General features: G+C 41.4%; 1 protein-coding gene and 1 pseudogene across 1 annotated transcript; both read left to right on the forward strand.

The window, feature by feature from the left end:
- Nucleotides 1–25,203, forward strand: part of LOC131817686 (zinc finger protein 850-like) — a 73,560-nt pseudogene that overhangs the window by 45,073 nt on the left and 3,284 nt on the right.
- On the forward strand, nucleotides 476–15,440 carry LOC131817401 (KRAB domain-containing protein 5-like). Its single transcript, XM_059150686.1, has 4 exons — nucleotides 476–794; nucleotides 1,137–1,263; nucleotides 1,751–1,847; nucleotides 13,215–15,440. The coding sequence occupies exons 1-4, from the start codon at nucleotides 744–746 to the stop codon at nucleotides 13,228–13,230; spliced, it is 291 nt and encodes a 96-aa protein (XP_059006669.1). The 5' UTR covers nucleotides 476–743; the 3' UTR covers nucleotides 13,231–15,440.

A 25,203-nucleotide genomic window follows, 5' to 3' on the forward strand; every position in this document is an offset into this window, starting at 1 on the left:
TGAAGGTGGACGCTTAACCAAGTGCCCTTGATCGTAGATTCTGAGAAGAACCAAGTCAAAAGAGATGTGCATAACATTAAATTTCCTTCCACTTGGCGCCATTGGTAAATACCTGAGTAGGCAGAGTAGGACATTCTTCCTGGAATTCACAACTGCCTTCATGTTGATTGATGTTTAATTAGAGGAGAAAAGCAGCCTTAGCTTCTCAGTAACCAGAGGTCCTGGATTCTGAGAGTCCTCCTTAACATAAGAAAATCCCTTTGGAATCTTCTTTATCTCTTTCCCCCAAATGCATGTTGGCCATCATCCTCCATGCATGTCCCCCACTGATACAGATCTGCAGGTCCTCTGTCTAAGGTTTCCCTCAACAGTAGTAAGTGATCTCATCATCACACCAGCCGGGGCCTCAAGGTCCTGGGAACCGTGCTTTCAGCTTCCTTCTTTTTTTTTTTTTTTTTTAAAGATTATTTATTTATTTGACAGAGAGAGATCACAAGTAGGCAGAAAGGCAGGTAGAGAGAGAAGAGGGAGGAAGCAGGCTCCCTGCCAAGCACAGAGCCCAATGTGGGGCTTGATCTCAGGACCCTGAGATCATGACCTGAGCCGAAGGCAGAGGCTTTAACCCACTGAGCCACCCAGGCGCCCCCAGCTTCCTTCTTGAAGGCTGCACTCCTGAGCCACTCACCGTTTTAGCGCAGACTGGGTTCCTACTCACAGTGCAATGCCTCTGACCTGTGGGGCCTATGACTCTGCATCATCAGGAAGACCACAGCTTTAGTACCGAAGACATCTCAGTAAGTGTTTCTTCATCATCCACTCCTGCACACCAAGATTCACATCAGAAATATCTCATAATTTCTTCTGGAACATTGGTTCTTCTCCTGCATGCCAGCAGTGTGCACTGGACAAGGAGCGCTCTCACCTCTCTGTGGTTGGTAGGGTTGACTTCTGGGAGTGGAGGTGGTCAGTCAGTACTGCCCTCTGTCTCATGGGTTTTTCTTTTATTCCACACTCTTGTCCTGGAGCAGGAAAAGTCAGGTCTTGGGTTTAGCTAGTAATATTAACTCCCTCTTTCATCTTAGGAACCATCATGAGCTGTGTCAATGGCCACTTGGTGACTGTGGTATTTATTGCAGGGACAGCTGACATTCAAGGATGTGGCCATAGAATTCTCTCAGGAGGAGTGGGGGCACCTGACCCACACTCAGCGGCAACTGTACAGGGATGTGATGTTGGAGAACTATGGACACCTCTGCTTCTTGGGTGAGGAAGACTACTTCCAGATTCCCCAAACCACACTCTGGGTTTTCCGCTTCCTGTGAAGATTGTCTCTTGGACAATTTCTGTTTGAATAACTGGAATTCAGATCCAGACAGAGAGGGGAGTGAGGAGGGGTTTGTACATGTAGAGAAAAGCCATCATCATGTGTCCTTTTCATTTTTAGCTTCTCAAGGTAATACCCCCACTTCTGTAGATGAGTTGCAATTCTAAACACTTAGTGGCAGAGAATGGTGCTGTTCACATGTTAAATTGAAATTTCCCCTTCTTACTATGTCTACTGCTTGGAAGTGCAGGTCAGGATGTGAACATTGGAAATGCCTTCAGTGTGTTCTAAAGGGACTGTAGGGAAATAGCTTTTGGGAAACAATTTTCTAGAATTGTACAATATCCTCTCTTCTGTGCTGAACACAATCCTGATGGAAAGTTAGAATCTCTGGCAATAGTCATTTTCCTTTTTCCTTGTAAACAGGTCTCACTGTGTCAAAGCCGGACCTGATCACTTTTTTTGGAGCAAAAGAAGCAGCTCTGGGATGTGAAGAGAAAGGAGACCGTAGGCTTCCATCCAGGTAGGTGGGAATGAATGAGGCAGATGACAGAGGGGAGGTCCAAGTCTGAAGGAGGAACATAGACCTTAAGCTGTGGTTCCACTAGCTGTCCTTGAATGAAAATCAGCTGGAGACATGCCCGGTTTTATTTCTCTCATGCTCCCAGAGGGACATCTACTCTCCCACATTATCAAGCTCTTGCATTCTCTAAGGATTCTCCTTCAGCTCTAGTGATGGTCTGCCACATCCACAGGGAGGACCAGGAGGTTCTCCTTGGAGGGGGGATGCCCCCTAGTCTGAGAGCTTCTCCATTGCTTTGAAGGCCCTGGGGAAGTCATCCTATTTCTGAGGACTTGTATGCTCTCACTGTTGTTAATTATAATTTTCATCATGAGACAAGTAGGTCAGGGTAGTTGTATGCACACTGGGTTTTGTTGCAGAAATTCCCAGAACACTGGAGACAGATTTATAATGTTTTCTGGCTTATGCTTTGTAAACTTATGGAGGCTTTAATCTTATTCTTAGAAAATTGACATTTAATAACTGCATCAGATAACAAACCACCTCCCTAAAATGAGACAATGTGCAGTTCTATGTCCCTTCAAAAGTTCTTTTTTCTTTTTTTTCCATGTTATGTAATTCAGAAATTTCCCCTCTCTGTGTTCATTCCTCAGTGGTGAAATAATGCAATGTCTCTGTTTCCTAGCCTTCTCACATAAGTAATGCTGTTGGGGGACTAGCACATTTAGAACTCAGAACTTGGAGCCTTTAATAAAGTCTCACTTATGTAATTCAAAAAAAGGATAAGCTTTATGCTTTTTGCCAATAAAATTATCTGTATTTGATTGTGTTTGTGTATCATTCATACATGCTCTGTGATTCCTACTGTTAATTTCTCTCCCTGGTGAGCAGTGAGTGAATGTTATACTGTGTCTAGGTAAGTTGTCATCAACATAGAATTAATTTCATCATGTATTTGTGGGTGAATTGTTTTCTTTCAGCATGAGAGAAAAGAGTTCCTGGAATTGAAAGTAATTTTAAAATGCCTTACATCTGTGTATCATGTTTCGGTAAAAAATAAGAAAGATTTATTTTATCTTTAATTATATTACACTATGATGTGCCTTGGTACCTTCCTCATTAATTTTTGTGTCTTCTGTGAGTATTTTCATTGTGGTTACCTTAGAGATTCCTTTAAACAACTTAGAGGTAAAACAAAGCTTTTGAATCTCAGTACTGTGAATTGCACACAAAACACTTCTTCCTGTCTCCACCCGTGCGCCCACTTTGCTAACCAATGTCACAAATTCTAACATTTATGTTGTGTAGTTTATGACCTACATGAATGACTTTTATACTTTTTTAAAAACAAAATTCTGTGGCAGAAATAAATGTGACCTAGGTAATTCCAACACTACAGGTTTGTATAACTGTCTAAATACTTATGTTTAGCGGAGAACTTTAGGATCTCATCTGGTTCAGTTTCTGGGTAGAATCCTTTTATTTCATTGAGAGAGTGTTCCTTTAATCGTTCTTGTAAGACAGGTATACTAGTAAATGTAGAGGGGTCTTTACTTGGGAATGTCTTCATTTCTACATCTGTGGAAAAGAGTTCTGCCTGATAAAGTATTCTTGGTGGTATTTTTCAATCTTCTAGTAGCTGAGTACATTATGGCAGCCCCATTCTTGTTGGGACTGCTGGGAATCCCACTACTGCTCTTCTAGGAGCTCTCGCACAAGGTGAAGTGCATTTGGCATACTGTTTCAGAAGTCTCTTTTCATCTGTGATATTTGATGGGTTAATTATAATCTGTCACTGGTTCAGTGGCAGATTATAATTTGTTGAAGAATTCAACAAATTATATAAAAACAGATTATAACTTGTTGAAGAATTCAAGCTCTTCAACAAGAGCTTGAATTGTCTCTTGTTTGCACATAGGTCACCCTCATCTCCTTATGGGGTCCCCTTAATGTGCATATTGGACCACTTGTTGGTGTCCCACGAGTCCCTCAGACTCTCTCCTTTTCCACTTATTTCTTTGGTCCCCTCGGTAGAGAATTTAGAAAAAGTGTTTTTAAGAGTTCTGTATCTTTCTTCTGCTTCATCAAGTCTGTTGCTGATCCCTTAGTGTATTTTTAAATTCAGTAATTGTACTCTGGGACTCTCAGTTTCTGGTTCCTGAGTGTAACACTTTTTGTCTGTCTGGATTTACATTTTGGTCATGCTTCCTTTTCCGATAACGTTTAGTTACTAGTTACCTGTTGTCTTCTCTTTTTCCTCCATGCGGATTTTTATCATTATAATTTGAAGTGCTTGTGGTTTGTTGTTGTTCTTGTTGTTTTGGTTTTGGTTTGGTCTGGTTTTGGTTTGTTTCTTTTCTTTTTTTTTTCCCCCCCCCGATGTATGGTACTTTATTTATTTTTTAATTTATTTTTAAAGATTTTATTATTTATTTGACAGAGAGAGATCACAAGTAGGCAGAGAGGCAGGCAGAGAGAGAGGGGGAAGCAGGCTTCCTGCTGAGCAGAGAGCCCGATGCGGGGCTCGATCCCAGGACCCTGAGATCATGACCTGAGCTGAAGGCAGCGGCTTAACCCACTGAGCCACCCAGGCGCCCTGTATGGGCCTTTATTAACTTAGGGCCAATTTTGGAAATTTATTGTGTTCCTCTGATTGGAACATAGTTTTCTTTTTCTTTGAATGTGTTGTGATCTTGGAGTAGTATTTGGGAATTAAAAAACAAAACAAAACAAAAAACAAAAACAAACAAAAACAGTCTAAGGGTCCAGGATTATAGACTTGTTTTCTTCAGGAGAACACTAATAATAGCAATTCTGGGTTCTGTCACACATGACTTGGGCATTTGCCAAGTCTGCATTCCTGTTATTTCCCAGTTTCAGGAAGAGGAGTTACTACTTTAGAATGAGTGATCCCTGCCCCCTCTTTGCCTTCAGCTCTGTCATCTCTTCCTTGTTTGAGCAAGAGCTCACCTGTCTGAGTAGCCCCCACACTGCCTCCACAGGTGCCTTGATTCCTCCTCTAGAGGTTTCCCATGTCAGGCAGGTGAAAAGAAGCCAGATCACTGAATCTGCAAGTCACTCACTTGTCTCTGTTAGAGTCAGATTTAGTAATGAATAAAGGAAATGTGTGTTGTGGATGTTGTGTGTTGTGGATGTTGTGTATGTGTGTCCAGACAGTACATGACCACAAGCACAGAGGGTTTCTGAGAGTGACTTCTGCGGGGATAACTCAGGATTGACCTGTGACTTGGTTCCTGCAGAGGTTGTGCAAATTGTCCTGGTCAGAATCACCGGGAGCACTTGTAAATCTTGGATCGCCCAGGCTTACATTACCATGTCAGTAGCTCTGGGGGCAGCCACCAACCTTTCTGTCCTTACCCCATCTCAGGTAGGGACTAGACCTTGAGAACCTATATCTTGGGACACATTCATAGTTGTGTTCTTCAGGAAAAGTAGTAGCCCATGTGTAATGTAGTGAGATACACAGCTGTGTAGTCTTGGTTCTCCAGGCATGAAAGTGGATTGGTGTGTGTTGGGCCTTTCCTGTGGCCATTTCCAGGATGCGTGACCTTTGTGTCTACTTCTGAGTATTCAACTAGGAAACCACTCAGGCTACCTATGTGTGGTGTGGGCTGGAATGTTCACTTTGAAGTGTCCGTTCATGGAAGCTGTTCTGTGTGAGGACGGCTGGGTGAACCATTGAGGGTCAAAGAGAAAAGGAACAATCCGAACATGGGTCACCTTCTAGAAGGGCATATGTACTGTGTGCTTCCTGTTCCTGTGTAGGGCACCCAGATTCAAACCCTGACTCGACCAATAGTGAGAGGTTCCCTATACCTTCCTTTATCTACATGATTTCTTTCTGTTAGAAGACAATAGTATTACCACTGACCCATAAACTCTAGAACATGGAATACATTAATAGCAGATACAGCATCAGTAACCATGAGACAGACTGTGCAAAGGAATGTGTCAGATACTAGTGAATATTTTTTTTTTTAATTTCTCTTGATCTTAGGAAAATTTTTTTAAACCATATCAAAGAGAAAGAATCCCTTGTGTTTCTCTGAACACATCATTATATTTAAAATTTTAGCCAGAAAGGTATTAGAAATTAACATATTCTGTGGTTTCTTTTGTGATTGAGGTTTTCTATTTTTATTTCCCCACTTGGCTAATAAAGTGAAATGTATTCTGAAAATGTGTATTATGCTTTCGTTTCATTTGCTTACACAAATCATTTTAAGATTTTGTTTCTTTATTTGAGAGAGGGAGAGAATAAATACAAGTTAGGGGAGGGCCAGAGGCAGAGAGACCAGCAGACTCCCCACTGAGCAGGGACCCCAGGCAGGGCTCTTTCCCAAGACCCTGTACCAGGACCCAGTTTTTAGTCAGAAGCTTAACTGAATGAGCCACCCAGGCTTCCCTACACAAGTCATGTCTTGATATATAGATTCTCATGGCCATGATCTTGTATCAGACTTCTCTGTTGTTTCATCTTTATGTCTTCCCCCTCTAGTGGTGTTAGCAGTCTCCCAGGACCACATACCCAATATCAGTTGTGACATCAAAGATCTTCCGTGGGCCTCTGTGCTCAGATCAATGATTATTTCTCTTTTCCCATAGAAGACATGCCTCCAGGAGCTGGGCAGTTGCCATAATCTTTGTGGTGCAGGCTGTCCCTGCAATCATGGCAACCTGATAGATGTACCACTGTTGCTCTTTACTTCACTGGAGATAGGATAAGTTCTACAGCTTTTATTGCCAGACAGGGGAGCATAGGCAACTCATTGGAGATTGCCTATAATGTAGTCTGACCCACACGGACAGCCTTTGGGTGAAAGATTTCTGACATGACGTTGGATGCACACTTCTTTGTTAGGTTGACAGAGTAGCCAGTGATGTGTCCCTGGTGGCACAGAGTGCATCTTGGGGGTCTTCCAGACCTTCACAAGTAGCCCTATGGCTAATTATTGGAAGCGTCTTAAAGTCAAACCTTCCAGGTACATTGACTTTGTGATCTACACTGTATGTGACTGTATATCACTGCCAGGTGAGCAGCAAAAGATCATGAAGGAAAATGTATTGGTTGCTGTTGTGGATACCTGCCCCGAATCATACATTCATATATGTGCCTTCTACAGTCTTGTCACTATTCCTTGAAGTCATGTAGTGATGTCATGATCTGCGCGAGCATTTCCTTGGTTGATGTTTTAGTAATACTTGCCATTCCACACGCTTGTGTATAAAAAAGCTTGGGAATATAGTGAATGCATCTGGCTCTTGGGTAGAGGACAGATGAGTTTATTGTACAGGAAAACAGATGTTTCTTTCTGTGACAAAGGACTAGGCAGATACATTGAATGTTCCTTGATGATACTAGGGTTTCCTATGCTCAGAGTCTCACAGAAGTGACTCAAACCCACCTCATGTGCAGTGTCTCCCGGTATCAGTTGCGGGTGCGCAAATGGCCAGTGGAATTAGTGTGATGAAGACGTTTATGATGTTTGCTGAGTCACAAGTCATAAGATGCTTAGACTTTGACCTGGGAACATCTTGTCGTCTGCCAGGATTGGGAAATGGTTACAGGCCACCTGGTCACAGTTTAGAATGTGTGTCATCTTGGGCTTTTCATATTCTTGGGATTATCCATGGACTTTATTCAAAACAAAATAGATATTCATGAGTGTGTTTCTTGTTTGTTCATTTACGTTGTTGTTTTGATTGTACACTTAAGTGAATATATATGTTATTTGTCTTTGTCTGAGTTACTTGACAGTGCATAATACTTTGTGGTTTAAATCACATTGTCACAAATGACAAGACTTATGAAAGAAGCAGAAACAGACCCATAAATATAAGAAGTAACCTGACTGTTACTGGTGTGGAATGGAGAAGGATGATGGGCAGCATGAGGGAATGGGAATGGGAAGCACATGCTTCCAGTTGTGGAATAATGAGTCATGGGGATAACAGAATATAGGGAACTCGTTCAGTGGTATAATGACAGCATTTTATGGTGCCAGATGGTAGCTACTTGGTAGTGAGCAGAATAGAACCTATAGAGCCGTCTAGTCCCCATGTTTTACACCTGAACTAATGGAACATTTAAAAGAAAGCAAGATAGATACTGAGAAGCATATGACTTTATAGGCTAAAGTAGTGTCTTAAGGAGGTGCAGGCAAACAAAGTAAACCAACTGTGCAAAATAAGCTAATCCTAAGTATTAGTAGTAGGATAAAGTCCTAGGAAAGCAAACTGACCTGTATCACAGTGGAGATACAGGTGCATAGTGGTAGAAGGGAGAGAGCAGGGGAAAGACAAGCATCTACACAGCAGTGTGAAGAAGTAAATTGGTAGATGAAGAAGAGCCTGTGGTCCTCACAGGCTGAGCAGCTCAGGGGGTACATGGAAGAACAGTCATTTCTGTGAGAGCTTCTTAAGTCTATTTCCCTACAGTGTGTTCTCTCTCATGTCTCACCATTACGGAGTGTGTAATAATGGCCACACATGTCAGGATGGCTTTTCTGTGTAAGTGGATTCTTTTGGGAAGACCAGAAATTGCAACCAACTTTAATAACGGTACTCATTTTACACAAAGTCAGTTTTCAGGAGGAAGCCTAAGTTGAAACAAGTGATCCTATAGCCTGAAGACATGGGTACTAGTACAGATGCAGGGGAAACTTAAAATTGATAAAGGCCACGGATGCAGGGGATCCAAGCTACAAAATCCAATGTTGCAACCGGAAGCAGATTACACCTGCATTTGTTGTCAAGGAAGGAGTTATTTCCATGAATACGGTGGCTGTGGTGAATTTGGGTTGGGTGGTTTGTTGCTCTTAATGTATGATCCTGTTTTGGGAATTGCTCTTTGTTGTGTAGAAACAAAACTAATTTTTATGTGTTGGCTTGTGTATCAGCTTTATAAAATCCGTATGAGTTTTAACAGGATTAACACAATAAGGATTCCCAGGAGAAGCAATGGCAGTAGAGTAGGAGGATTCTAGACTCATGTGTCCTGTCATGAGCACCACTAGGCAACTGTCAGTTCATCCTAAATGCCCAGACATTTGGGCTGAGGAGTGACAGGACAGACTCCCAAGTGAAGGGAGAGAATAGGCCACATGGAAGATGGAGACAGTGTGGAGACATGGTTTAGGGAGGAGAGGAGTATAGCATTGTGGAGGGCAGGGAGCCCCGGCTGTGCAGTAGGTGTCATGACAGAGGAGCACTCAGGGGATGCCTATGGAGCTTCCCCAAAGCCATTGGCTTGGAAAGGGAAAGGGCTGAATTTCATGAGTTCTTGGAACCAGCACATCTTAAAGCCTGGAGTTTAATGGGCAGCATATTTGGATGGGATAGAACTAGGACGGCACTGGGGTGCTCCTGGAGAGAAGGTTGGCAAACAACCTGGGGCCTCACAGCATGGAAACAGCCATCTGAAGAACACCTGGGGTGCACAGTGGGGAGAGTATTCAGTAGTCTAGGAGCACATTCTTGAGAGGAAACATTCAGTGACATGTGGCTCCAAGAACACATGATTTGGATGAAGCCATTTCCCTCTCCCATCCTGTAGCATAAAGACTGAGCCCCACTCAGTGAGGACATTGGCTGTCTACCTTGGCCCTACACCAGGCCTTACACCAGGCCCTATTCCTGTGTTCTGAGTAGGCTTCCCTTCTCAGTGAGGCTTGCCTCAGGCTCAACAAGGTCAGCCCCTGCCCACACCATGTCTCCTGAGCAGGGATTCTGCAGGGCCACAATCCTGGTGGAGTTCATTTCAGGTCTCCTTTCACAAGTGGAGCAGAGCTCACCTAGTTCAAACTGGCCACATTCAGGCCAGGGACCAAACACTGCCCATAGCAGGCAAGGAGAGCCCCTGCAGACCCCTGGCCTGAAGGATAGAGGAGACATTGTTGGGTTTTCTAATGGATAGAGGAAGTTAGAGAGTTAGACAAAAGCCAAGGTGAAAGAATTTATCCCAAAGAAACCCAGCAGGTAAGGCCAGGGCCAGAGAAGCAATGGAAACAGTAGTAAGGAGTTTGATGGAGAATTTAAGGCAGCAATCATAACACTCAAGGAGTTGAGAAAAGAATAGTTGAGAACTTTACCACAGGGATAAGAGTCAACAACAACAGCAAAAAAAAGTTGGGTGTCTGGGTGGCTCATTCCATTAAGCCCCAGGGTCTTGATTTCTGCTCAGATCTTGATCTCAGGGTTCTGGAATCCAGGCTCAAGTCAACCTCTGTACTCAGTGTGATGCCTGCATGTGATTCCATCTCTCTCTAGCTCCCACCCAAACTCTTAGGACCCCCATCCCCCAATATATGTCTTTTTAAAAATCAAACGTAGATGAACAATGCAATAAGCTAGATTAGAAACAGGCTTGATGTTAAGAGAAGGCTGGAAGGAGCAGAAGAATGACTGTCACATAAAAGGCAAAATAAAGGGAAATACTGAATCAGAACCAAGGGAGGGAAAAGAATCATGCAACATGGGATTTTGTTTTTTTAAGATTTATTAATTTATTTGACAGACAGTGATCACAAGTAGGCAGAGAGGCAGGTAGAGAGAGAGGTGGAGAAGCAGGCTCCCCTCTGGCAGAGAGCACTATGCAGGGCTCAATCTCAGGACCTTGGAATCATGACCTGAGCTGAAGTCAGATGCTTAACCCACTGAGCCAACCAGGTTCCCCTAACACAGGATTTATTTAGGTAGCTCATTGCCACCATCAAAAGTAGTAAGATTCCCAGTTTTGTTTTTTTGTTTGTTTGTTTGTTTGTTTGTTTTTTTCTGTGCTTTTCTGTGCTGGGAGAGTATTTCTTCCAAATTCAACCCTCATGCTGTTTATTGGTCTAAGGTGAATTCCAAATTCTTTGGTTCAAGGTTAGTAATTTTTTTTTTAAGATTTTATTTATTTATTTATTTGACAGAGATCACAGGCAGGCAGAGAGGCAGGCAGAGAGAGGAAGGGAAGCAGGCTCCCTGCTGAGCAGAGAGCCTGATGTGGGCTTGATCCCAGAACCCTGGGATCATGACCCTAGTAATTTATTCTTAATAACTTGTCTGTTTTTAGGAATTATCTTTCTTTTGTTCTAAATTACTCCATTTGTTTTTGGTTTTGTTTTTTTAAGATTTTGTTTATTTTGGGTGCCTGGGTGGCTCTTTAGGTTAAAGCCTCTGCCTTAAGCTCAGGTCATGATCCCAGGGTTCTGGGATCAAGCCCACATCAGGCTCTCTGCTCGGCAGGGAGCCTGCTTCCCTTCCTCTCTCCCTGCCTGCCTCACTGCCTACTTGTAATCTCTGTCTGTTAAATAAATAAATAAAATCTTTTAAAAAGAAACAAAAAGATTTTGTTTATTTGACAGAGACACAGCAGGAGAGGGAACATAAGTATGGGGAATGGGAGAGGCAGAAACAGGTTTCCTACTGATTTTGGAGCCTGAGCAGGTCAGGTCTGGAGCTCCTTGTGGGGACTCCATCCCATGACTATGGAATCCTTGACCTGAGCTGAAGGCAGAGGCGCCTCTGTATTTGTTATTATATAGCAGTTTGTGGGATTTAGAGTTTTGCCACTTTTATTTTTGATCAAAATGGGCATTACTTTCGGTATTCTGTTAGTATTAATGTGCTATCTATTTATTTCAGATATTCCTTCATTATTTTCATTCCTCTACTAAGTTTCTTTAAAAAAAAAAATGTTTTTTTTATTTATCTGACAGAGAGATCACAAGTTGGCAGAGAGGCAGGCCTAGAGGGGGAAGCAGGCTCCCTGCTGAGGTCAATTCATTACCTGCTGATTATTACCTGCTGATCATGACCTGAGCTGAAGGCAGAATCTTGACCCACTGAGCTACTCAGGCATTCCTCTCTACTAACTTTCATCTAAATGTGTAAATATCTTCCTTTTTTAGTTCTTCTGGTGGAAATTTTTGTTACCTGTATTGTATAATGTAACAAAAATAAAAAACAAAGTGTACTCAGGAAACTGGCAGAAATAAACAAGGGGCACCTGGGTGGGCTCAGTGGGTTAAAGCCTCTGCCTTTGGCTCAGGTCATGATCCCAGGGTTCTGGGCTCCACTCAGCAGAAAGCCTGCTTCCTCCTTTCTCTCTGCCTGCCTCTTTGACTCCATGTGACCTCTTTCTCTCTCTCTGTCAAATAAATAAAAAAAATCTTTAAAAAAAAAAAAGAAATAAACAAATAATGACTGAAAATAGTAAAAAAATTAAGATGATTTTTAGGGATTTCTGTAATCATGCCATGTGTGAACAGAGATAGTTTTACTGTTTCTTGTTTAGTTTAGATTCCTTTACCATATTTATGGTTGCATAATTATTCTGTATAGAGAATCCTGTACTCTACTCAAAGGCAGTGGTGGGGTCAATTCATTACCTGCTGATCATAGAGGAGAAGCTTGCAGACTGTCCCTACTGAATAGGTTTCAGCTTTTCATACATCTGTGGCATTCATTAGGTTGGGGTTTCCTTCATTCTCTACCTTGAGTGTTTTTAGCATGACATGCTGTCCAATACTCCCATATTTGTATTCTGTCTCCCTTAATATGATCATGTCATTTTTGCCCTTCGTTCTGTTAATGTAGAGTCTTGAATTTATGGTTTTCTGTATGTTGGAGCACCCTTAATTCCAGGTCTGATTCCCACTTGATGATCTTGTAAAAAGGGAAAATGTGCTGTTGATTCAGATTGCTATTTCTTGTGGGCTTTGAGTGAATATTCGTCACAGGCAGTAGCCTGTAAACTTTGTTGTTTGTAGTGTCTTTGTCTGGCTTTCATGAGCTGGTAATGCTGGTGTCACAGAGAGAGTGTTCTCTTAGTTCTCCTGATTGACACTCATTGGAAATGTTTGAGGAGATTTGCAGTCCTTTCTCCTTCTGTGTCTGTTTGAATATCCAGTGAATTCATTTGGCACACAAATTTTGTTTGTTGGATTTTTTCTTTTATTTCTCTTTTATTCTGGTTTGTGGTTATAAGATCACTTTTTGGTTTTTTGTTTTGGTTTTCTGAATGCTGAAGTCTAAATTGTTTATACTTTTTTTTTTTTACATTTATACTCCTCTTTTGGTGTGAGTTTGTGGTCCCTGATTATCCACTGTTGCCTCTTATTTGATTCCTACAGTCAGTTATGCTCTCCTTTTGCCTTTTCACCTCTCATTTTAGTTTCACTTTTCTTTATTCTATATTTAGTTCATGGGCTGTCAATGTTGTTAATCATTTCTGGCAAACTCTTCCTGTGGTTGATACGTTCCTATTTTTACTGTACTAGAGTTGGTTCATTTCAGTTTTCTGTTTCAATATCCACGGTTCTGCTTATTTTGAGCTCATGTGACCCTTTTCCTGATTGTTAGAGATACAGGAAATTGATTGGTGCTACACTATGACCATACCACAGAATTATCTATTAGACTCTGCTCAGTACATTGTGTGCCATGTTGTGTGTCCATGGAGAAATGAAGTCCTGATGACTCCTTCTCAGCCATAAAGGCCTTTATGTGGCCTTGCGAGCTTACTCAACATCACCGAGTTCATACTGGAGAGAAACCTTACCAATGTCAAGAGTGTGGCAAGGCCTTTATGCACCCTGCAGACCTTATTCAACATCACAGACTTCATACAGGACAGAAACCTTACTAATGTCGTGAATGTGGCAAGACCTTTAACCAGAGCTCAGTGCTTACCCAACATTACAGAATTCATACTGGAGAGAAACCTTACCAATGTCAAGAATGTGACAAGGCCTTTAAGCAGAGGGCTTCAGGGCTTCTTAAGCATCACCGAGTTCATACTGGGGAGAATCCTTACAAATGTAAACAGTGTGGCAAGGCCTTTAAGATACCCTCAGATATTATTAAATATCACCGAATTCACACTGGAGAAAAACCTTACAAATATAATGACTGTGGAAAGGCCTTTATGTGGGTCACATCCCTTACTAAACATCACTGAATTCACCCTGGAGAGAAGCCTTACCAATGTAACAAATGTGGCAAGGCCTTTCATGACAGCTCAAGACTTACTGCACATCACCGAATTCATACTGGAGAGAAACCTTACAAATGTGAAGAATGTGGCAAGACCTTTATGTGGCCCTCAAACCTTACTCGACATCACCAAATTCATAAGTGGAGAGTAATCTACAGCCCTAATGTATGTGTGAAAACATCTATGGCCTTTTCTTCATTGACTTCATGTCAGCAATTTTATATAGGAGAGTAACTTTACACAGAATGTGCCTGACCTCTCACTGGAACTCCCAACTTATTTCAAGTCATAGTTACCATGTAGCAGAAGAACTCTAAAATGTAAAGAAAGTGGACAAGACATGCCTTTTCTGGAATTCAGTATTTACTCAATATCACAAAATGCTTACTAGATTCAAACCCTTGGAACTAATGAATGTGGAAAGACCTTCATTTTAATACACACTGGAGCAAACACCAGAGAGTGCATTAAATAAAGTAAATTTAAAGACATAAATATTTAGATGACTTTCTAATTTAACTCAGGTGCCAATAAATGTAACGAATGAAGGAACTCAATTCAGACATTACTCTGAAAATAGTTATTACAGCGGCACCTGGGTGGCTCAGTGAATTAAACCCTCTGCCTTTGGCTTAGGTCATGATCCCAGGGTCCTGGGATTGAGCCCCACATGAGCTCTCTGCTCAGCCTGTTTCCTCCTCTCTCTCTGCCTGCCTCTCTGCCTTCTTGTGATCTGTCTGTCAAATAAATAAAATCTTAAAAAAAAAAAAAGAAAATAGTTATTACAAGGAAAAATCAAACACTCAGAAAAGGTACATACTATTCTGTTTCAACAGATTTAATAGATAGGCTTTTACATGTGTTTAATTTCAATATATTTTTTAACATTTTTTACATTGACCTTATTTGAGATTTGTGACAAACAATTTTATTTTACTCTGAAATCTCTACCGAAAATCCCTTTATCCCTACTGAGTCGGGAAGATCGTGTGGCTGATTGTTGCTCCATTAAAGATACTAGATGCCCTGCTACATTAAGTGGGGCGCACACAGGCCTAATTTTCCACAGAAGATGTAAGCCCATATAATATACAACATATGAGGAAAATCACAGTGGAGATGCTTATGGTTACAACATTGATGTATGTTACTATGAAGTAGGTGTTCAGAACACATACTACTCCATGTTTTAAAGTAAAGAACTTCCTCAATATTAGAAATAAGTTTTACTAATTGTTCTTTAAGAAAACGGAGGTGGCAGGCAGTATGCTACCGATGTGTCTTTGTAAGCAAAATCATTAAAGTATGACTTGATGTGGTTAAATGAGGAAATCCTGACAGATGACTGAAGGAGGGTAGCTACTCTTCCCTACAGTGTCATACCACTAAACATACCCATTTCTTAGGAATGTACCTCAGTCCTGAAATTTTGGGAAATAGGTACTCCACATCCTTCCGACAACACTTGAATGGTTTTGCACACGTGTATTCTGTATTTCGAACAGTGATGATAGACTGGATTTGAAATGCATAACTTACTGTATATGTAAACAGTATATTTTCATTAATAAAACCTAGTGGTTTTTCGTGTATTGATATGGGTGTGTCATGAATGAGGTGTTATCCTACCTATAGTGTTAATCTATCTCATTCAAGGTTGCAGGTAAATGATGGAATCAATCACCTGTTTGGTACTGGAGTAAAACAATTTACTTAGGAATCCGTTTTCCCAGTGCTCTAAAGGTTTAAGGGAATGTGATTGTTTTCCCCCTAGTCTATCCTATGATTTTCTCTCTGTGAATATGATGATAGTACTGTGGGTGTATTACTGAAGCATGTGACATATGGGTATTTTTGATGTTTTAGCTCATGTACTCCATGATGCTGCTACTTGGCATTGATTTTGTGTAGCCAGCAATTTTGCAGGGACCTTGCACTGACAGGAACCCTTCTCATGAGTGCATTCCCCAGTCAGCATGCTGCAGAGTGACAAATTAGTGGAACATCTCATATGGCATCTGCACTCCTTGCTTGGGAGCCACTATCTCTATTTCTTTCCTTTTTCTTTTTTTAAGATTTTAAAAAATATTTTATTTATTTATTTGACAGAGATCACAAGTAGGCAGAGAAGGAGGCAGTGAGAAGGAGGAAGGGAAGCAGGCTTCCTGCTGAGCAGAGAGCCTGATGTGAGGCTCCATTCCTGATGTGAGGGTCCCCTGGGATCATGACTTGAGCTGAAGGCAGAGGCTTTAACCCACTGAATCACCCAGGCACCCCCCATCTCTATTTCTTGCAATGCCTTCCCTCCCATGACCCATAGAGAAGACTCCCCCTCCCCCAGGCCTTCCCTAAATCTGTTTTAGTCGGAATGGCATATTCTGGACTTAGACTTGGGACTCTCTAGCACTGCACCATGGCCCCAAATGAAAGCATGTGCCCCATGTGCTACACTGAGTGGTATTTTGATGTGTCTATGAGGTACACATGTGCATATGACCATGTTATGTGTGTCATAGATACCCCATAAGAAAGAGAAATCTATCCCAATAGGAGTGAGATGTTAGCCCATGGAAGAGACAGAAAATATTCAAGATGAAGAATTAGCATGTAGAAGAGGAAAAGTGTCCAGAAGTTCCCTAGGGACTCCCTAGATGTAGAAGTTATCTCCAGATCTCCAGTTGTATTCGCCCTCATTTTTCTTTCCAGCTACATAAGCACCACAACCATTCTTTCTTGCCTGTCCTGTGGAGAGAGTGTCCTCAGAAAATGCTTCATTGAGATTAGACAGATGGAAAGCCGATGGGTATTAATTCCAACATGAATGATGTGGGATGTGAATCGAAGTAAAATTTGAGGAAGGCGCCATCCTTTGAGAGAAAGACAAGGCCTATTGAAAGGAAATGTGAGGAAATCTTTCCCACGTGGGGACAGACCCGGAGGTGGCTCCCTTTAGTCACTGCAAAGGCACAGGCAGCTCTTGCTGAATGTCATCTGATGAATACATGTAATTGGAAAAGGAAATGGCAAATGTGGGTTTTTCAGGAGTGGGGAGGTCCTGCTTTATCCTTATGATTTGATCAACCTTCTGTGTCTTCCTGAGGACTAATCCTGTTGGATGTCAGTGATGACTGTACTATCCCTGCCTAGATCCGTGACGAGGGATGGAGGAGGGTGTTGGAGAATGCAATCATGTGGGCAGCTTTAAGATGTCATGCGGTAGAGGGGCACTTGAGTGGCTCAGTGGGTTAAAGCCTTTGCCTTTGGCTCAGGTCATGGTCTCAGGGTTCTGGGATCAAGCACCGCATCGGGCTCTCTGCTTGGCAGGGAGCCCGCTTCCCCCTCTCTCTGCCTGCCTCTCTGCCTACTTGTGATCTCTGTCTGTCAAATAAATAAATAAATAAATAAATAAATAAGATGTCACAAGGTAGAATAGATGTTTGAGATGAAGAAGCCTTCTGGACAGTGGAATAGGCCAGATCAGCAAGGCATGTGCTGACTTGCTTCCAAGTCCTCCTTTCCTATGTAGATCACCCCAGTAAAGGTCAGATCCAGTGTGGTTGGGTGATCCTTCAGGAAGCTGCTTCACTGCTGTGTGGTACATTTCTCTCTTTCCTCAGCCTGGTAGTAAGTACAGTTCTAGGCTCTTCCTCTTTACATGGCATGGATTTGTTAGAGAATCAGTTCAGCAGTGAGAGGCAGTGAGCATATCTGCCTGAAAACAGTCTAGCCCAAGTGTTGCAAGTTGGAAATCAGAAGCACTGATTTCTGGCCACTTTAGGTACACAAAAAGAAGCAGAACCACATGCCCTCTCAGAATCTGTGACTTATAACCAGAAGAGGACTAGTCCTCACCAAAATGAAGTTACAATACAATTCAAGTAACAAATTTCTTTGGTTTCATCACATGCCATGTTATTTTCCATGAGATCTTCCCAGTCAGATGCCTTATTTCTCTACACCGCACTGAAATCACCATATTCAAGAAGGATTTTGCTTTTTTTCTCCCCTTCTCTCTCTGCCTGCCTCCCTGCCTACTTGTGATGTCTCTCTGTCAGATAAATAAATAAAATCTTAGGGACGCCTGGGTGGCTCAGTTGGTTGGACGACTGCCTTCAGCTCAGGTCATGATCCTGGAGTCCTGGGATCGAGTCCCACATTGGGCTCCCAGCTCCATGGGGAGTCTGCTTCTCTCTCTGACCTTCTACTCGCTCATGCTCTCTCTCATTGTCTCTCTCTCAAATAAATAAATAAAATCTTTAAAAATAAATAAATAAATAAATAAATAAAATCTTAAAAAGATTTTATTTGTCAGGAAATGCAAGCAGGGGGAGAGGGAGCGGTAAGCTTTCCACTTAGCAAGGATCCCAATGTTGGTCTTGATCAGAAAATTGTTACTTGGTGAAAAGATGAGATATAGAAGCAAAACACTCACTTTTAGCCCAGAAGACTGACTTACAGCCTGCATAGTTAGGATAAGGATCTAGCAAGTGTCGATAAGTGCTGGTTGCTACATTCTTAAAGGCTCTCGTGACTCTGTCCATTCACCAATAAGCAATATGGAACTTGATGGGGTTTTGGAATATAGGTGAGGTTCAGTGGGGTGGAATCTGGAGCTGATGACCAAGAAAGAATTCTTGAGATGTCTTTGTTTAAAATCGGTGGTTTCTTAAAGCACCGGGACAGGACCCCTAAGCAGAAAGAGCTGCTCATTTTCCTGATTTGTCACTGATTATATAATTGGGAGCTGGGGAGTTGAGGACAAACGGGGGTCCAGAAGGACTGTCATATGTGAAAGAAGACTCTCAAGAGAATGGGGACCTGGTTATTGTCAAGCAAAGGCTGTTTTTCCCTTCAGTGAGCTACGGATATGAAGACAGTCACCATCTTCCTGGAGGACTGTTGTATTCTATCACACATCCTTTTGATTTGGTTTCAGGTTTAGAAGAAATTTAATTTTACGTACCTTTCCTTCTGCCTCAGCCTCCCTCAATTTTATGGAGGGAAGGGTGATGTTAGGGCATCAGGAAACTGAGTTAATGGGTCTCTGGAAGTTAGGCTATAGATATGATAAGAAAGCTTCTTCCTTGTAAATCACTAGGACGTGCGTCAACTGAGGAAGAAAACTGTCCTGTAGTGATAAGGAAAACCTGTGTTCCAAGATGGCTGACCCAGGGAGCTAAGCAGTCCCAACTTCTGCTCCCGGGCTCTTCTGGGTTCTCCGCTATGCCCTGCTTCTTGAAGGTGCCAAAAGTACCAAGTATGCAGAAATAGGAGGTACAAATTACCTTCTTTGTCTGTGATACATACCAAGAATCGATTAGATGGAGGACCTCCATCAGAAAGACTGTTGACACCAAAGATTAACTTTTTTCATCCTCAAGAGTTGTCTACCTGGAGGGGCAAAGCATTATTCAGTGTAGATTTCATCTTTCCATTCTCCTGTAAGTTTATGACTCATGTTTGCAATTCTAAATCCTTCCCTCCTTTTTTTAAGTCACGGTGGCATACAAGCTTCCATTGCCTGTCTTTGAGCCTCATGTCTTTCAGGCGCTCATAATTAGGATTTTTTTTTTTCCTCATGAATCTGTCATACCTCATTTTAAGTATTCAACAAACCAAGGAATGGAGAATGGAGTGAGGAGAACAAATTTTCCTTTCCTCACATTCATTCTGTTGTGTGAACTGACCTCCACACTTCAAACCCAAATCAGAACGTGCAGACAGAACTGGGGATCAAGGGCAGCTGTAGCTTCATTGCTTTGTCAGCCAAGGAGGCTTCAGCAGGTCGGGGCCTCCAAACCTGCAGCCCACTCACAGAAAGGGTCTGGGGGTTTGTACGGAAACACAGGATAATGGCGGATTTCCAGAGGAATTGCATCTGTGCTGCCAGCCATGTTCATCATGCTGTCAGGGTTAAGCATGCATTTTTTTAAAGCATGATTTTAAAGTCTAGTCACAGTGTGAAATTCCTTCCTATTTTAATTTCAGTTTGTTAGTATATGTATATTGCTAATACTTATATCTAGGTTTTTGATGATGAGGCTTTTATTTCTACTTTTTTATTAACAATTTTATTTCCTTATTTGACAGAGAGAGATAAAAAGTAGGCAGGGGGGCGGGGGGAGGGAAGCAGGCTCCCAATTAACAGTGAGTCCGACATCAGGCTTGATCCGAGGACCCTGAGATTATGACCTGAGCTGAAGGCAGAGGCTTAACCCACTGAGCCACCCAGGTGCCCCTGTGTCTATTTTTTAATTTAAGTTTTTTTTTTTTTTTTAATTATTTATTTGGGCACCTGGGTGGCTCAGTGGGTTAAGCCTCTGCCTTTAGCCCAGGTCATGATTTTGGGGTCCTGGGATCAGGCCCCACATAGGGTTCTCTGCTTGATGGGGAGCCTGCTTCCCCCCTCTCTCTTCCTGCATCTCTGCCTCCTTGTGATCTCGGTCTGTCAAATAAATAAAATCTTTTAAAAAAAGGAAAGTAGAGTCACATGTGCAGATCATAAGCGAAGAGCTTCATGGATGGAATTTCACAAACTTTTCTCATCTGTATAAGCCATCGAGGTAATGAAACACAATATTGTCCTCTTAACTCCTTTTGAGGTCTCAGTAACTTTTCCCCTAAGCTCCGCACTGTTTCAGCATCTAAGGCAAGGGATTGCTGTGCTCCCTTTTTTTCTTTGTAGAAATATGATCAGGCAATGGGGACTCTTATATTTGGCTTTTTTTTTTCTTTCTCTGTCTTTGTGAATTGGTTGGTTTTCCTGCATGTTACTGTGAATCATTCATTAGAATAGATCGATCCTGTTCCATTGTGTGGATGCCAGTCACATCATTCTACTCTTAACAGGAGGGGGGATGGTTCTCCATGCAGGACTGTCATGACTAGTACTGATGTATAAAATCTATGATTTGTTTTTCAGTGGAACATGTCCACAAGTAGTTTCTTGTGATGGATTCCCATTGCCATGATCTTAGAACTAACTACTCCTTTTATTTATCTCCATCCTTCGTGTATCTTTAGAGAGGCACAAAACCTGCTGTGGGGCTCAGTCCCAAAACCCTGAGATCATGACCTGAGCCAAAATAGATGCTTTCCCAACTGAGCAACTGATGCAGCCCCATCCATGATTTTTATTTTATTTTTTATTTTTATTTTATTCATTCATTCATTTGTTCATTCATCCATCCATCATTTATTCATTTATTCATTTATGGAATTTAGAACCTTGGAATTGAAAATGTGGGCATCAGTTGCACACCTGTGAGAAATATAGAAACTTAGACCCAACCCAGAAATCAAAATCAGAATATGAATTTTAACAAGGTCTCAGTTGATTGTCATGCACAGTTAACATTGGAGAATTATATGTCTAGATCACCTACACTCTTCCCTTATTCTATGCTTATCTTTATGTCTGTAGTATATTATTTTGGTAACTGTGACTTTGCAGTATGCCTTAAATCATGACGTGTGCTGTTAATTTTCCAGATCATTCTGGGTATGTGTTATCCTGTGACATCCATGTAAAGTTAGGGTACATTTTGTTTTCTTTCTGCAAAAACAGCATTGGGAATTTGATAGAGAGTACATTAAATCTGTAGGTCAATTATTTTTTTAAAGATTTTATTTATTTATTTATTTGTTTGTCAGAGAGAGTGAGCACAGGCAGACAGAGAGGCAGGCAGAGGCAGAGGGAGAAGCAGGCTCCCTGCTGAGCAAGAAGCCTGATGTGGGACTCGAGCCCAGGATGCTGGGATCATGACCTGAGCCAAAGGCAGCCGCCTAACTAACTGAGCCACCCAGGCGTCCCGGTCAATTGAAGTTTTATTGATAGGTCAATAGTCTTAAGTATTTGAGTGAAAGAACATTGATGTGTTCCCACTTATTTCTTCTTTCAATTCCTGCACACTATTCATAGTTTTCATTGTTCCAGATTTGATATCATTATGTTGAATTATAAGCATTTTATTTGGGGGAAGACCTTCTAAATGTATTATGTCTTAACTTTTGGAATTCTTTTTTATGTAGAAACAACAAATTTTTTATGTGTTCGGTTTGTATACTCTAGTGTTGTAATTTTTTTTTTTTTTTAGTTTTCACAGGGAATTTTTATTTTTTCAAATATCTTATTTATTTATTTTGCAGACAGAGATCACAAGTAGGCAGAGAGGCAGACAGAGAGAGAGGGGCAAGCTGGCTCCCTACTGAGCAGAGAGCCTGATGCAGTGCTCAATCCCAGGACCCTGGGATCATGACCTGAGCCAAAGGCAGAGGCTTTACCCCACTAACCCACCCAGGCACCACTTTTCACAGGTTTCTAACAACAAGGATTTCCAAGAGAGGAAAATGGCCTTGGAATCGGAGGACACTAGACTCATCACATCTCAGGAACACAATAAGATAAGTACCAAATCACCCTCAGTACTCCAGAAATGGCCATGAAGACTGACAGATCATACTCCCCAAGTTAAAGGAGTAAAGAGGCCACATCATAGATGGCAGAAAGTTTGGAGACATGGTTGAGGGAGGGAAGAATTATAGTGCTATGGAAGGCAGGGATCCCTGGTTGTGGAGATAGTGGCATGACAGAGTGAACGCACAAGAAGAATGTTTCCCCAAAGCCCCTGGTGTGCAAAACAAGAGTGGATGAATTTCATGAGTTCTTGGAACTAGCACGTGTTAAAGCCTAGAGTTTTAAAGGTCAGCAGACTTGGCTGGGATAGAGCCAAGAAGGTGCTGTGCTACTCCTGTAGAGAAGGAAGGCAAGCAACCTGGGTACAGACAACCTGCAGACAGTGATCAGAAGAATGACTGGGGGACACAGTGGGAAGAGTATTCACTAGTCTAGGAGTGTTTCCCTGTGAGGAAACATTCAGTGGGATATGTGTCTAAGAACACAGGAGTTAGATGGCACCATTTCCCTCTCCTGCCCTGTAGCATAATCTCAGAGCAGTGTCCCAGTGTCCCAGTCAGTGAGGACATTGGCTGTCTGGCTTGCTTCCTAAGCCCCAGGCCCCTGTGCTCTGGTTGGACTGACCATCTCAGTCTAGCTTATCTCAGGCCCAGAAAGGTGGGCCCCTGCCCACACCACATCTCCTGAGCAGAAAGTTCTGCACAACCTCCGTTCTGGTGGAGGTGACTTCAGGTCTCATTTCACAAGCAGGCCAGAGCTCACCTCGTTAAAACTGACCACATTCAGACCCAGGAGCAAATACTGTCTACATAAGGTAAGGAGAGCCTCTGCAGACCACTGACTAGAAGGATGTAGCAGGACACATCACTGGCTTTTCTAACACAGAGAGGAAGGCAGACTTAGACAAAATGCCAAGATGGAAGAATTTATCCCAAAAGAAACAAAAAAATACGGCCATGGCCAGAGATAGAAGGGATGCAGTTATTAGTAACATACCTAACATACAACTAAAGGCAACAATCATAGGGATACTCACAGGTTTGAGAAAAGAGTGTTCAGAACTTTACAGAGACAAGAGGTAAAAGGGAAAAAAATGGAGCACATGGGTGTCGCAATTATATCTGATTCTTGGTTTAAGCTTAGGTAGTGATTTCAGGATCCTAGGATCCAGCCCCAGGTCAGGGTCGACATTCAGTGTGCTGTCTACTTGATATTCTCCCTCTCCCTCCATAGCTCCTACTCATGCTCTTTCTCTCTCTCTCTGTTTCTCTCTCAAATAAATAATTTTTTTAAAAAAATCAGTGAGATTAACAGTGATTAACAATCAGTGAGAAAAGAGGATTGAAGCAATAAATAGCCAGCTAGAAGAAACAGAGGAAGGACTTTCTGACCTCAAGGACAAAAAAAAGGAAAATAATCTGAGCAAAAGAGAGAAGATTTGATTTAGGGAACTCAGTAACTACGTCAAATGTTGTAACTGCCTATGTCTTGGGCTTTTATGTGCTGGGAGAGTTTTGTTTCCAAATATAACTTAAATTCCTGTTTCTGGTATAAGAAGAGTTCCCATTTATTTGGTAGAGAGTTGATAATTCAGTCTTAGTGACTTGTGCAATTTTAGGAATTATCTATTGTTGTTATTGTTTTTATTCCTAAGTTATCTGATTTGGTAGTATATAAATGCTGACCAAATTAAAGCAGAGCCAGTTTTAGTATTTCAGGTAAATTGAGCATTTCATTCATTGTTCTGTTACTATTCTGGTCTCTATTTTATTTATTTCAGATTTATCTTTGTTTCTTTCTTGTACTACTAAATTTCATCTAAGTTTTTTCCTTTCCTTGTTTCTCATGGAAAGTTAAGGGTTTTTTTTGTTTGTTGGTTGGTTTTTTGTTTTTTATTCCAGCTCTCTCTCTCTCTCTCTTTTTTCTTTTTAAAGATTTATTTATTTGACAGACAGAGATCACAAGTAGGTAGAGAGGCAGGCGGAGAGAGGAGAGGAGGAAGCAGGGTCCCTGCCAAGCATAGAGCCCAATGTGTGACTCGATTCCAGGACCCTGAGATCATGACCTGAGCTGGAGGCAGAGGTTTAACCCACCAAGCCACCCAAGCACCCTTCCAACTCTTTTTTTTTTTTTTTTAAACTCAGCCATGTATTGCATTAAAATATTTTTTTGAAAATGGAAAGTGTTGTAGACAATGTTTAGCAAAATAAACAATAGAAAAAAAGCACAGAAAAATTAAATTAGGATTCTTTAGGGTTGTTTATAGATCATGTCATCTGTGAATACAGATAGTGTGTTTTTTTTTCTTTTTCTTTTTTTTTTTTTCAGTTTGGAGTCTTTTTGTTTTTTTCTTCCCTAGTTTTTCTGACTAGAATATCCAGTACCATGTTGAAGGCAGTGGTGGGGTTACTTCATTACTTCATTTCTGATCATAGAGAAGCTTACAGTCTTTATCTGTAAATACTTGAGTATATTGGATTTTTTTCTATTTGGTTCATTTCAGTTTTATGTTTAAATAACCATCCTTCTAATTTTACACTCATGTGGCAATTTTCCAGATTATTTGAGATACAGGAAATGATTTGTGCTACAACATGACAGTATCACAGAATTATCTATTAGGATATGTGGTCAGTATGTTGTGTTCAAAGGTAAGGTATCCATGGAGGAAGGAAATTCTGATGATTCCTTCCCAGCCATCTTTCTGACACTCTTTGATTGACTGGAAGCTTGTATGTTACAAATCATCAGTATATTCATCTGAAAGTAGTAAGTGCAATGACTTTACTTTTCTCTTATTTGATATCTTTCAGCCATATCTTCACATGACACTCAGAACTTCCTGGAAAAGCTGAGCATAGAAGCTTCTTTACAGAAAGTGACAATGAGTAGGTACAAAGATAGTGCTCTTAAAAATGTATACTTAATGATAAACTGGG

The sequence above is a fragment of the Mustela lutreola genome, chromosome 16, assembly GCF_030435805.1.
Source record: "Mustela lutreola isolate mMusLut2 chromosome 16, mMusLut2.pri, whole genome shotgun sequence".
NCBI classification, from domain to species: domain Eukaryota; kingdom Metazoa; phylum Chordata; class Mammalia; order Carnivora; family Mustelidae; genus Mustela; species Mustela lutreola.